The 12,129-nt window shown below is 34.7% G+C and overlaps 2 protein-coding genes across 3 annotated transcripts; one reads left to right on the top strand and one right to left on the bottom strand.

Moving 5' to 3' along the window:
• The first annotated feature begins 609 nt into the window (after nucleotides 1–609).
• On the top strand, nucleotides 610–3,650 carry LOC112712405 (probable protein phosphatase 2C 33). The gene is made up of 6 exons (XM_025765291.3): nucleotides 610–1,287; nucleotides 1,396–1,747; nucleotides 2,043–2,372; nucleotides 2,467–2,584; nucleotides 2,687–2,910; nucleotides 2,988–3,650. The coding sequence occupies exons 2-6, from the start codon at nucleotides 1,418–1,420 to the stop codon at nucleotides 3,303–3,305; spliced, it is 1,320 nt and encodes a 439-aa protein (XP_025621076.1). The 5' UTR covers nucleotides 610–1,287; nucleotides 1,396–1,417; the 3' UTR covers nucleotides 3,306–3,650.
• Nucleotides 3,611–11,834, bottom strand: LOC112712403 (ATP-dependent DNA helicase 2 subunit KU70). 2 transcript variants are annotated; one of them, XM_025765290.3, is made up of 20 exons: nucleotides 11,571–11,834; nucleotides 10,934–10,970; nucleotides 10,727–10,810; nucleotides 10,530–10,646; nucleotides 10,322–10,436; nucleotides 9,836–9,941; nucleotides 9,633–9,750; nucleotides 9,448–9,531; nucleotides 9,289–9,347; nucleotides 8,952–9,085; nucleotides 8,742–8,785; nucleotides 8,256–8,332; nucleotides 7,161–7,308; nucleotides 6,211–6,272; nucleotides 5,593–5,653; nucleotides 5,368–5,460; nucleotides 4,998–5,118; nucleotides 4,715–4,817; nucleotides 4,414–4,594; nucleotides 3,611–4,010 (listed from the first exon to the last, which is right to left on the bottom strand). In XM_025765290.3, the coding sequence occupies exons 1-20, from the start codon at nucleotides 11,582–11,584 to the stop codon at nucleotides 3,897–3,899; spliced, it is 1,872 nt and encodes a 623-aa protein (XP_025621075.1). In that variant the 5' UTR covers nucleotides 11,585–11,834; the 3' UTR covers nucleotides 3,611–3,896. The 2 variants fall into 2 exon arrangements, with proteins under 2 accessions (XP_025621075.1, XP_025621073.1); XM_025765288.3 differs by lacking the exon at nucleotides 11,571–11,834 and having other exon boundaries at nucleotides 10,934–11,191.
• Between the last annotated feature and the right edge of the window lie 295 nt (nucleotides 11,835–12,129).

Raw genomic sequence — 12,129 nt, 5'->3', positions numbered from 1 at the left:
AAACAAAAAAATTGTCACTCAATTAAAAAAAACTAGATTTAGATCTATGCGTTTGTGCAGAACTAAAAGTAATTATTTATGCTATTGGCTTTTTGTAACGTATTCTTTAATTGCAAAAATAAACTTCTCTTTAGAATAAAATTATAATTATAATTAGTTAGACGAATATTATCAACTATGGTTATTCATATACAAGAAAACATTAGTCACAAAAAAATATACAAGAAAACATTAATAATAAACTCAATATATGAATGCAATTGGAAAAAGAAATAGAATTGTATTTATATTTATAACCATAGACAAAAAAATAAAAAATTGAAGAGTAAAGTATAACAACTATTGCATGAAACAACTTATTTGTGTAATAAATGTGTAATAAGATAATAATAACTACTCACATAAAGATATTTTATGTAAAAGTAATAGGTAAGATGATCATATTAATTGTTAAGTAATTTAGTATTTCACACTTAAATAAATATTAAGAAAACAATTTTATTAAATAGATAACAAAGAAGATTATGAATAATGTGAATAATAGACAATGTGTTTCTTTAGGTTTTATTATTTTGATAAAAAAATTTTAATAATTTTTTTATTTTTTAGTGTGTTTGATAAATTTTTAATAATAAAAATAAAAATATTAAAAAAATATTTTTTAAAAAAATATAATTTATATCTTTTTTTTAAATATTTTTTAAAAAAATATATTTTATATAATAAATAAATAAAAAAAATTTATATTATTATACTCAAACATAATTTATATCTAAAATTTTTTTTTATAAGACTTCTAAAAAAAATAACTCGAAGAAACGTCTTACCTTCAAACCATAAATATTAAAGCGTGGTTCCTTTACAAAACCTTGGGTGAAAGAAGGAAAGGCTGAGTGAGCGTGTATCTATATATATTTTCCTCTTTTTGTGTTGCTTCCTTTTGTTTTTGTCGTCCTTATTTTCCAAATCTGCCATTTATGGTCTAAGTGCGAACAAATTCAGGGACGGAGAGATAGAGATATATGTATTTCTATCTATTTCTGCAAAATTTTGGGTTCCAATTCAATTTTGTATTACCCAAGCTCAATCATTTATTTTACCATTCCATTCCATTCTCTTCAAATTCAGTAGATATTGTAAGATTGTATTGTGATGTGAAATTATCAGATTAATGAATAACGAAGAACATAACGTAGAAAGTGAAATGAGAATTCAACATAGCAGATGATGAGTTTGTCTGAATTCTGATTGACATCAAAACGGACACTATCGGAATCGTTGCAATTGGTACTATTATTATGCATTTCTGTTCGATTTCTTTGTGTTCAACTGAATTGCCATGAACATGAGCATGAACATAAACTTGATGATAGCTATATATATATATACATGCAGGTGAGGGTGAATTAAATGAGGGATGGGATCATGCGTGTCAATAACGGTGGAAGCAGGGCCTTGTGCTCCGATCTCTGAATCAAATGGGAATGAGAATGGCAGAGGAAATGGGAATGAGAAGCGGCGACAGAGGAGGAGGAGGACACAATTACAGCGACAACCACAACCGCATTCAAGCTCAGTTCACCGCGGTTGTTCTTCCTCGTCCGCCGCCTTCGATTACAGGGTGGATGAAGATAGCTTGCATAGAATTCCCGGAAGGATCTTTCTTAATGGATCCACCCGCATTGCTTCCCTGTATTGTAAGCAAGGTAGAAAAGGCCAGAACCAAGATGCTATGCTTCTTTGGGAGGTAATCAACTTAACTATTCCAATAATATCTGCCACATTTACATTCTAAAATGTTGTATTTTCCCTACAAATCCCTTTATTATTGATGATTAGTGATAGATGATGTATGGTGATTTATATGTGAATATCCATTACAAGTTAATTAAAAAATAATTTAAATATACTATTAATTAGTAGCAAGTAGCAACTACATTTTTTTACGAATATCAAGAGTGTTTGGTGTATGGATAGTGTTTTTTGTTAAATTTATGTTGATAATGGTCATTCTTTCTTTTCCTCTACAATGGAAATGACAGAACGTTTGCTCAAAAGAGGACACTGTTTTTTGTGGTGTGTTTGATGGGCATGGACCTCATGGGCATAGGGTTGCAAAGAAAGTGAGGGATTCCTTCCCTCTAATACTTATGGCTGAATGGGATTTGCATCTTCATAACAATAAAGATGGACTCTGCAGCAGTTCTGCAGCTGTAGAGAAACCCAACCTAGAGAGCCATGACACAAATGCTTTGGAGGCAGTTAGAGAATCTTATGTGAAGGCTTGTAAGCTTATGGACAAAGAAATCAACATGCAGAATAATTTTGACTGCTATTGCAGTGGGACTACAGCAGTTACCGTGGTTAAGCAGGTACCTTAATTGTTGTTGCAGAAACGAAATATATATGATGAGTAAATAGGACACAATTCCAAACTAATTGTTTTTGTTCTGTATGTTCTTTTAGGGACAGCACCTTGTAATTGGGAATGTCGGGGACTCGAGAGCTGTGTTGTGTACCCGAGATCATGACGATTCTCTTGTTCCTGTTCAGTTAACAACTGACTTTAAGCCAAGTCTTCCAAGTATCGCCTCTTCTATCTCTCTCTGTTTAATTCTCTCTTTCTTTAATTTGTGCATGTGAATGTGGGTTGATTTGGAAGAATGGTTATGGCATAACTATTTAGGGGAAGCAGAGAGGATAAAGCTTTCTAAGGGAAGGGTGTTTGGCCTTCCGAATGAACCAGAGGTAGCTCGAGTATGGCTGCCTAACATCGATTCACCAGGGCTTGCTATGTCGCGAGCTTTCGGAGATTTTTGCCTCAAGGACTTTGGCCTCATCTCTCTTCCTGATGTCTCCTATCATCACATTTCTGACAAGGATGAATTTGTGGTATTAGCTACTGATGGGGTAAGTAGTAATCTAAACACTTACTTTCATTTTGATTTGATATGATCGTATGATTATTTGTTTATGCTTGCATGCAGATTTGGGATGTGTTATCAAACAGAGAAGTACTGGGCATTGTGGGCAGCGTGCCACGATCATGTGCAGCTCGAATCGTCGTGGACTCGGCTGTTCATGCATGGAGGACTAAGTTCCCCGCTGCCAAGATTGATGATTGTTCTGTCGTGTGCCTCTTCTTTGATTCAGATTCAGATCAGGGTAAGTCACCATCCTCTGCAGAAGACATGATGATGATGATGGATGAGCAATCTGAGGTTGGAACTGTTTTATCTGCCACTAACACTATAGTTGGCCCAATGCAACCATTGAGATCAAGAACCAACACCACCTCTAAGTAACAACCTGCATTTTGTACCACTCATGCCTCTTCCCAAGCCTCCATTGATTTTATTTTGGTACTTGGTTGGTAAAATATAAAATTATTAAGGATTCGCCAGTCATATGAAGTGGTTCATCGTTTCATAATCCTTCCCACTTTTTTTATTGCCAACTTTTTTCTGTGTTTTTATTGTTTATCTTTTCCCTCAGCAGAATTTGACAGGGAAAAGAAGGGGCTTGCATATGTATATATATTGTTAAATATTTAGAAGAAAATGATGTATATAACGTATATTTTTTCACTGTAAGGAGAATACAAAAAAACTGAAAATAGAATCCACCATTTTCATTGTCCAGTAAATAAACCAAAATCGTCATATATTAACATAGCTCTACACTATTTACGACAACTTGCAAAATAAAATGTCATACTCTGCGGGTTAGTTAGTTTGAATCAAACAGCAAAACATCGTCACAAAAATTTACCAATGCAAGCAGAGATCAGTTTTTAACCAACAATATGCAGATAACATTACTAGTATATTCAGGAGCTGTTCTAAGTACATGGAATCATAAGCATTCTAGTTAAGAATCAGGGATGTCCATCTTGCTCATTTTTTCATGTGAGTTAATATTCGGCTCACTAAGGCCTCCTTCTTCCCAGAAACAGGAAGATTATGTGCTGTAAGATAATATTTTAACTCCACCACAGTCAAATCCTTCAACTGCAAAACATGAAATGATTTCACATCAACCACATCTGATAGAGGACAAGCGTGATTTTGAAAGGCATAGACAACTTCCTGATGTTATATCTCTCGTCACACGTTCATTCTATAAATTGTTACCCTATTATGATTTTAGAGGGAAAAGGGGAAAGAAAATGATGAATTCTCCTAATACATCTTCTGAGCAATCCTCCCAATTAGTAGATATAGAAAGTTGGGAGGATTGTTACGAAATGGTTTAGAAGAATGTATCATCACTCAATTTTAAAAGATTTTAATGTATGTAACATAGTTACAGGGTACGTTTGTTATGCAAAACTGGTTCAAGGCTGTCGCACGCGTGCTTGTCTCAAATCAACTTTCCACGAGAAAACGATAAACAGCAATTTTCAAGGTTTACCTTTCCAGTATCAGCAAGTTCACCCCAATCATAGTTTTCACACTCTTTTGTTGCGACCTCAGCTTGTGCTTTTCGTTTCTTGGAGGCTTCACTTGGCTTCGCATTGGCTTCACATTCCTCGTCGTAATTCTCTCCATAAACTGAGGTCTTGAATTCTTCTAATGCCTTCACCACTCCTGGTCTGCACAGAACATAGGCCGGATTATCATGTCATACCTCGGTCACGAATCTTTTTCGACAAAGGGGGAAAAACCAGACGTAATGAAATGTAAAACAATTTGATATAAAACCTTGCCGCTACCTGGCCAAGCCTTCCTCATCAGGTAATGTTTCATCTTTTATTTCTGGAATCTCATCCTCCTCCAGAGCTAATGCCTGCAATACTGCATAGTGTCTCTGCAAGCCTGAAAACTATTTGGTTAGCAACACAAGGCAGGGGAGGTGAGAGTAGTTTGCCATAAATCAAATGGGATAATTTTAAAATTAAGGCTGATCAAGTAATCCATCATCAAGCCCAATATAGTTAGAATTGGAAAAGGGATGAACGAGAAGAATAGAAACTAGAAAGATAAGAAACATCGTACCTGGGTTAGCAAATTGGCATATGGAAAAATCTTTCAAGTCAATACGCTTAATTACATCAGCTGCTTTCTTTATTTGATCGTTACTTGCTCTAGTCACCATTCCAACTTTTTCTGAATGACGCTGAAAAAATTCCACCATATCTTACAATAACTTCATATTTAAAATTCATGGTTATTTTTTTTATCCCTCTTTATATAGAATAAGAAATATTATTAGAATTGAAGAAACGAGTAAGAAAGAAGACAAAATATCCTTCACACATGCCCCCCCAAAAAAAAAATCTAAGACCTATGTGGATGACCATGCACAGCAAAGGATGCCAATCCCTTTAATCACACATAATACACCAGAAAATTTACAAATCAATACCTCTTCAACAAGTCTAATGTCATCAGAATACGGAAGAGAAATCATGTGCATTCCAGGCGGCTCAATCTGACCACCTGACTGGATAATTTCATCCTACAATTACAGAAGTTAATAAATTAGTTGGGCAGATTTTCCAGAAACATAGATCAATTCAAAAATTGAAACAATCTTATAACTCAAATTAGGGTAACAGTACACAAACATTCTAAGAGACAACAGTCATACCTGTGCAATTAGGGCAACCAATTGAGGTCGAGATGAACCACCATAAAATGCAACTGCAAAACTGGGGGACAACAGGGCATTACTTTGATCAGAAATCATTACAGCACATTATGTTAATACGACATTTATCCAGCTACGTCACAGGCACAACTAATACTAATCATATGTTACCACAAAGTAGTATTAGTAAGAAGTCCATAATATCTTTTGTGTAGTTGTATACACATACAATAACTTGAATTGTGCAACAGACTTCACAAATCCCCTACGCCTCTCTTTCCCTTTACCATCTTAAATACTAAACAACCCATAAAAATAAAGATTTCTTGATCTAGTGTCATTCAATGTTCTAAAATTTCAAATTCTAACTGGGTTACAATTTAATTTTACAGGGTAAAAGAGAATGCACATATCCAATGGGGAAATAGGTGAGAAGACCTTCTGAATTATGAAAATTTACTAATCCCCCAAAAACAAAAGAAAATGCTGAACACGAATAAAAGAATTGACAGACAGGAGCATCCATTTCACCCCAACAATAGGTGTCTAGTCCTCCATAACTATAGCTAAACTACTTACAACTTTCAAAAATATGAAAAGGTTTAGTTGCAAGGATACCGTTTGAGCTGTATCATGGACCTATGAAGGGCAATAAAGATACAGATGCTACCATCCATAGCCTGGAAAACAAAAAAGGCATCACATAAAGAATGATATAAAATAGAGAAATATATATAAAATACAGATGCATATATGATAAACTTTTTTATGACTCAGCATTTCCAGAATACAGACAGACAACTTGCTAAGAATACTACTTCAAGTTCTCTACCAGATGTTTAATCAAGCATCTGACAGAGTAAGCAGCCTAAAATATCTACAAATTATAGTAATAACTTTTAAATCAAGGAACTGGATAAATGAATAATATCTGGTGCAAAGGTTAAAAAATATTGCAAGAATACAGGCATAAGAACACGAGTTATTGGTGGCAGTTCCAGTGTACTGATAGAAGACTCTGTTAATGAAGAATGTCCTAGTCCTACAAGTTAAAAATCTGATTTTTGGCTTCGGATGCAGAATGGCACAAATTACTGTCTGATACTTGAGTCGTGTGATGTTCATGGTAAAATTAAACAAGTATAAGCACCTATTTGGTTGGATTTGAATCCTTTAAACTGCTGGAGTTGTACAGTGATGAATTGAGCAGGTAACCACAAATCCACCATCCAACTTTAGCGGATCCAAAATCCCATTTGGTAAGTTGAAGGTACATAAAAACATATCTTTAACAAGCAACTATAAGTCTATAAGCTGACAAAATTTTAAACTGGCTTAAATATCATTGGCTATCAAAACTATCATATCAATTTGTATAAAGCAAACTTCCTGGTGGCAAAAGGAGGTAAATAACATCATCTGACAGATAATGGAAACAACATTAGAAAATGTGTTCAAAGAACTGGATAATAAATCAGCAGAAAGCAGCTAACTTCAATTAAAACCCAAAATTATTGATGACAAAAGATGCACTAAGCATTTCATTCATTGATGGCAAGACCATTGACCTCATCACTAGGGTAAAGGAAGGTTGATGGCTTCAAGTTGTAATAATCTCTTAAGCAACTTAGTGGCTTGAAACCTAAAAGATGCAGGTGTCCAGTCGAAAATCTTTTGATCTCAGATAGCTCCTTCGTTGAAAAAACGATATTCTGGCTGGGGAAAAAAAAGAAAAAAGAGAGGCCATTATGCTATGTTATAACTATAGAAATTAGAAAAGAAAAGAATACATCCCATCACAGCTGAAAAAATTATACTATAATATATCACAAGTATCAAATATTAAATGATATGGACAATCGTTTTCAATCATTTTAGTGATTTTATCATAGAAATGCAAAAGCTTTATACAATATGAACAAAATAGATAATCTTATAACAATTTCGAGTTGAAATGCTCAAATATAAATTACTTATAGTAAAATCAATTATTTAAAAAAAATAAACAAGTTACTATTAAAAACAAGTTTAGTCTTGAAACTATTCCAAACATACCCTAGATACCTCACATCTTGCTATGGGTGGTAAGTCTGTTTCCCTTTAAAAGCTACATCAGCTTCCACCTAGAAAGCTTTTCCACCCTTTCAAAAAATAGTCTTAACTAAACTTATTCACCCCAGCCTATGAGTTAAGTCTCCAACAAGGATCTGAGAAGCAGGAAGGGAGAAAAAGGTATTTCAGCACAGATAGGACTAACTTTAACACCTTCCAAAGAGAAAAGAACACTTCCAGTTATCCCAGTTCTTAGAGGCCTTTTCAAGCACTGGATCCTAGAAAGAAATAGCCTAAAGTTTATCACCCAAAAAAAAATCGTAATAAAATAATTTGCTATCAAATTTTAACCTAGTGAGCTAAGCCAGCTCATTTGTTCCTTCAATGAACAAAAATTTCCAGAACAAGAACTGGTTATGTGATCCAATTCGAGAAACTCCTAATCTCCCTGGAATGCTCTCCCTGTATAGTAAGGTTGCTTCAATTTCTGAAATCCACTCCATACAAGAACAAAAAACAATTTTCTTTTAAGGAAATAAGAAGTGCCCAAACAATCAAACAAATATAGTGTTCAAAAAGGGCAAAAGTTAGCAGCATGAAATAATACATACTTTTTATAAGGATGAAACCGTTTAGTAGATTCTTCGACCAAAGCACCAGTATCGGCACAAATGAAGGTTCTTTCACTCTGCACCATCAAGCCAATAAAATCATTTTTTTTAAATGCAGATCAAAGAGCAATCCCCATTATGGTTCAAGAAAAATGAAAAATAAAAAAAAAATATAATCAAAGGAAATTCAAGAGCATTATGATTAAAATGAACATATAATAAAATAACAATGATGGATTCTTACTGTGGCATAAACTATGGATAAATGAGGCAATAAATTGTTTGGTGGCTTGGCCTTCTTAAAACTATTAGAAAGTCAAAGCAAATTCATATGTTCTTTCTCTACAATTATGTTAAAATTCTATGTATAATGAATTTGGTTACAAGGATTAAATCATGTTTTGACTGAGAGATAGGATGCCAAAGACATTGAAATTAAATATGGGAAAGAAACAATTTTCAAACTAAGGCTATAACATTTGTCACCTTCAAAGGTTGATTTGTGACAGAATCAAGCCATGTGATTGCTCCTAAAAATCAAAAGGCAGGAAAGTCATTCAAAATAAAAGGAAAGAAGAAGCTAGATTGCTACAACCCTTTTTAAGTAAAATACTTGAGATGAACCAAGTAGAAACTTTGCAGAAAAAAATGCAGATAAATTAACAGCTTTAGGCTAGAAAATGAAGAAATACTCACCTGGAACAGTGGGGCGAATTAAAGCATACGAGTTTAATTCTATAGATATACCATCCACTATAATGAATTTGAGCTTTTTAACTATGCGTTTCTTAAACATGCGCTTTCTTAGCTGATCTTTCATGTCCTCCAATCTGCAGTTTGCAAAATATAACTTAAAGAACTAAGATTTTAAAAATCCAATCTAGCAAATATCACAATGCTTTAACAGAAATAAAATAACCCTCCAATCTGCAGTTTGCAAAATATAAGTTAAAAAATTAACATTTTAAAAATCCAACCTATCAAATATCACAATGCTCTAACAGAAATAAAATAATGATGTAAGAGCATGTACTTGATTCCGGATGATGGCATGAAGTCAGCAAGTTCATCTTCTTCAAGCCCAATCAACTCCTGAAAGAAAAAAGGTTGACTGATTGAGCATGACATATTTATCTCATCAGCAACAGTTACAAGGGAATGGAACACATATACTTCAAATATGTCCACATACAGCATAGAACTGAGATACATTAAACGGATCACTCGGATGACTCAACGGAAGAAGTTCAATAGAGATGCCAAGATCCTGTGCATCCTTTACAAACCAAAAAGAGTAATCATGAATCATTAGAATCATTCAACTTCATGAAAAAAAACATGTGTGCATATATAGCATATACAGATTGAGATCGGTACCTTAGCTCTCTGCAAGGTCATTCTTTTCATATCTGATTTGATAGCCCCTTTAATACACCCAAAAGGATCATCTTCATTTGTGAACAAAAGCACACGTTTATCAACTGTCTTTGCTGACCTGGTATAAATGTACACCATTGTTTCTTACCAACAATCATGTAGACAGAACTGTAACATGAGCACATACACTACGCAAATATTACCCCTTACGAAGAAGAGCTTGTGCCACCCAAATAGCATTGTAGAGAGAATTTTCTCTAGTCCCAGGCACAATACCATGCTGGCTTCCAATGTCTTTGGCAAAAGATTCTATAGAAGATTAAGAGCACATGACTACTAGCCCCAGAATTATAAAGTATTAATACATCCAACAAGACAGATATTTCATCTTTGAGACAAATACTAATCCTGTTTGAGTATGACTAATTAAGAAAGAGGTACCATATAACAAGTTAAGTGTTGAATTTACAAATAGTCATGATATCAATATAGGTTTAGGGAATAGTACTAGAATAATATACATTCTTTTCGAGTCTTCCAATCAATAAAATTTCGCTCCTTAATTAGAGGAACGGATACTTGACAAGCAATAAAAGTTCGAGTTCAATTCAAACGTGATCACATTTTCAAGCTAAATAGTTCAGTAGGTGACGACCTTGTTGCATCAAGATGGTTGTTAGAAAACATACCCTCGATGCGGTCAAATTCTTTTATGAGCCTAGCAGTTGGCCTATCTAGATAGTCTCTTTCAGGAACATTAAATACAAAAACACCACTCAATTCTTGTATGTTTCTCTTCTCCCTCTGCAACAAATAACAGAGTAAAACAAATCATTACTTAATAAAAACCGGGGTTAATCCAAAACAAATGACAATTAACAGAAAAAAAGAACTTACAGTGTTAAAAAAGCAAATGGCAAGTTCGTCATAGGACCTGTTGATGATTTGATTCTTGAGTGATTGAGAGATACAGCTGAGAGCAATGTGGAAGTGACTTTCTTCCTTTTGATCATCCTGCAACAACGGAAACCATTACAACAAACGCAAAGGAAGCTGAAAATTGAGACAGAGATGAACATTATCAAACTACTAACCGCAGAGGCAGGGCAAGTTGAGGTGAACATTTTAGGGGAAGCATCTACCAGGTAAACCACGTACTCCTTTGTGGACTCTTTTTCCTTATCAATTTTTGAAATAATATAAATATTTTTAGTTCTATTTTTTTGCGTAATAAGAAAGAAAGGAAGAGAAGCAAAATGAAGTAGAGCTGAGCTAACAAACAAACTAACTAACTAACTAACCAGAGAGAGGTGAGCATCGGGGTCATCCTCGTCGTCTCTGAAAGGATCATCAGATTCATGCTCAAAATCCATTTTTCACGGAGAGAAAGAGAGAAGGCGTTAGCGGGTAACAGTGAGTTGATTAGTTGAAAAGAGAAGGAAACTTTGAGAAGAAGATTTCAATGCAAATCCCTTTTCAATGCGCGCCCGCTCGAATTCCCGTTTTTTTTTTTTTTTTTCTGGTTGCTAGTCGTACAATACCTCTGCCACTCCGGTTTTTTTTTTATTTTTCCTTTACTTTTTTCGGTTTTTATGCACTTCCTCTTCCATTTTACAATCTTACTTGGGCTAACAGGGGCCAAAAGCCCAGTTTAGTATTAGTCCTGTCATGTTTAAAAAAAATTATTATAGTTTATCAAAAAAAAATCACTACAACTACAAAAAAAATTTCTCTCTATATGAGAGTACCATTGCATATTACTCTAATTGGGAGATGCTTCAGGGAGCAAGCATTTACAGATATATTAAATACCTTCTCAATATCATTTTAAATATGTGTCTTCAAGATTGTTACTGCATGCATGAACTGTAGGATTATATAGCACAGCAAAAAAATACACCAAAAAAATGGCCATGACAGTGTAGAATCTAGACATACCCAGATATACCCATGAGCTAGAATAGATCAAGCCAAATCTTTAAACATGAGAGAAGAAAGAAGATGGAAACAGACTTCTAGAGGAAGGTGCTGCTCTCCCCATAGATAGTCTTTCCTTTTGGCTTGAAGCAGCGTCTAAAGGTAAGTGCCCACGAGAACCCTTGGTGGCTTGGGCGTTGGGAGTAGATGTGAATACGTTTTCAGAGGCAGAAAGCGGGGCAAAGCCAAGGGCTGAAGTCTAGTCCAGCGTTGATACAACTCTTTGACAAGCCTACCCATCATCAAAGCAAGTCTATGCAAGAAGGCCAAGGTCCTGTCCTCCGGATCTATCCAAATTCAAAGAGTTGGGCTACATAAAAGATCCTATTCTGAAATGGATATAGGCTTAACTAAAGCCCAATGCCAAGCAAAGCCCTAGACCACAAGAAGGGGATGAAGAGATGGAGGCGCGTGACATCCAGGACAACTATGAGAGAGTGGAGAAACTACAAAAATCTACAGCCAGCAGGATAGGTAGAAATTTAGAAGAAGGAAAGAAGGAAAGGGATAAAGAGAAGGA

This window comes from Arachis hypogaea, chromosome 9, assembly GCF_003086295.3.
Source record: "Arachis hypogaea cultivar Tifrunner chromosome 9, arahy.Tifrunner.gnm2.J5K5, whole genome shotgun sequence".
Taxonomy (NCBI): domain Eukaryota; kingdom Viridiplantae; phylum Streptophyta; class Magnoliopsida; order Fabales; family Fabaceae; genus Arachis; species Arachis hypogaea.
This window is presented reverse-complemented; position numbering and strand designations above follow the sequence as displayed.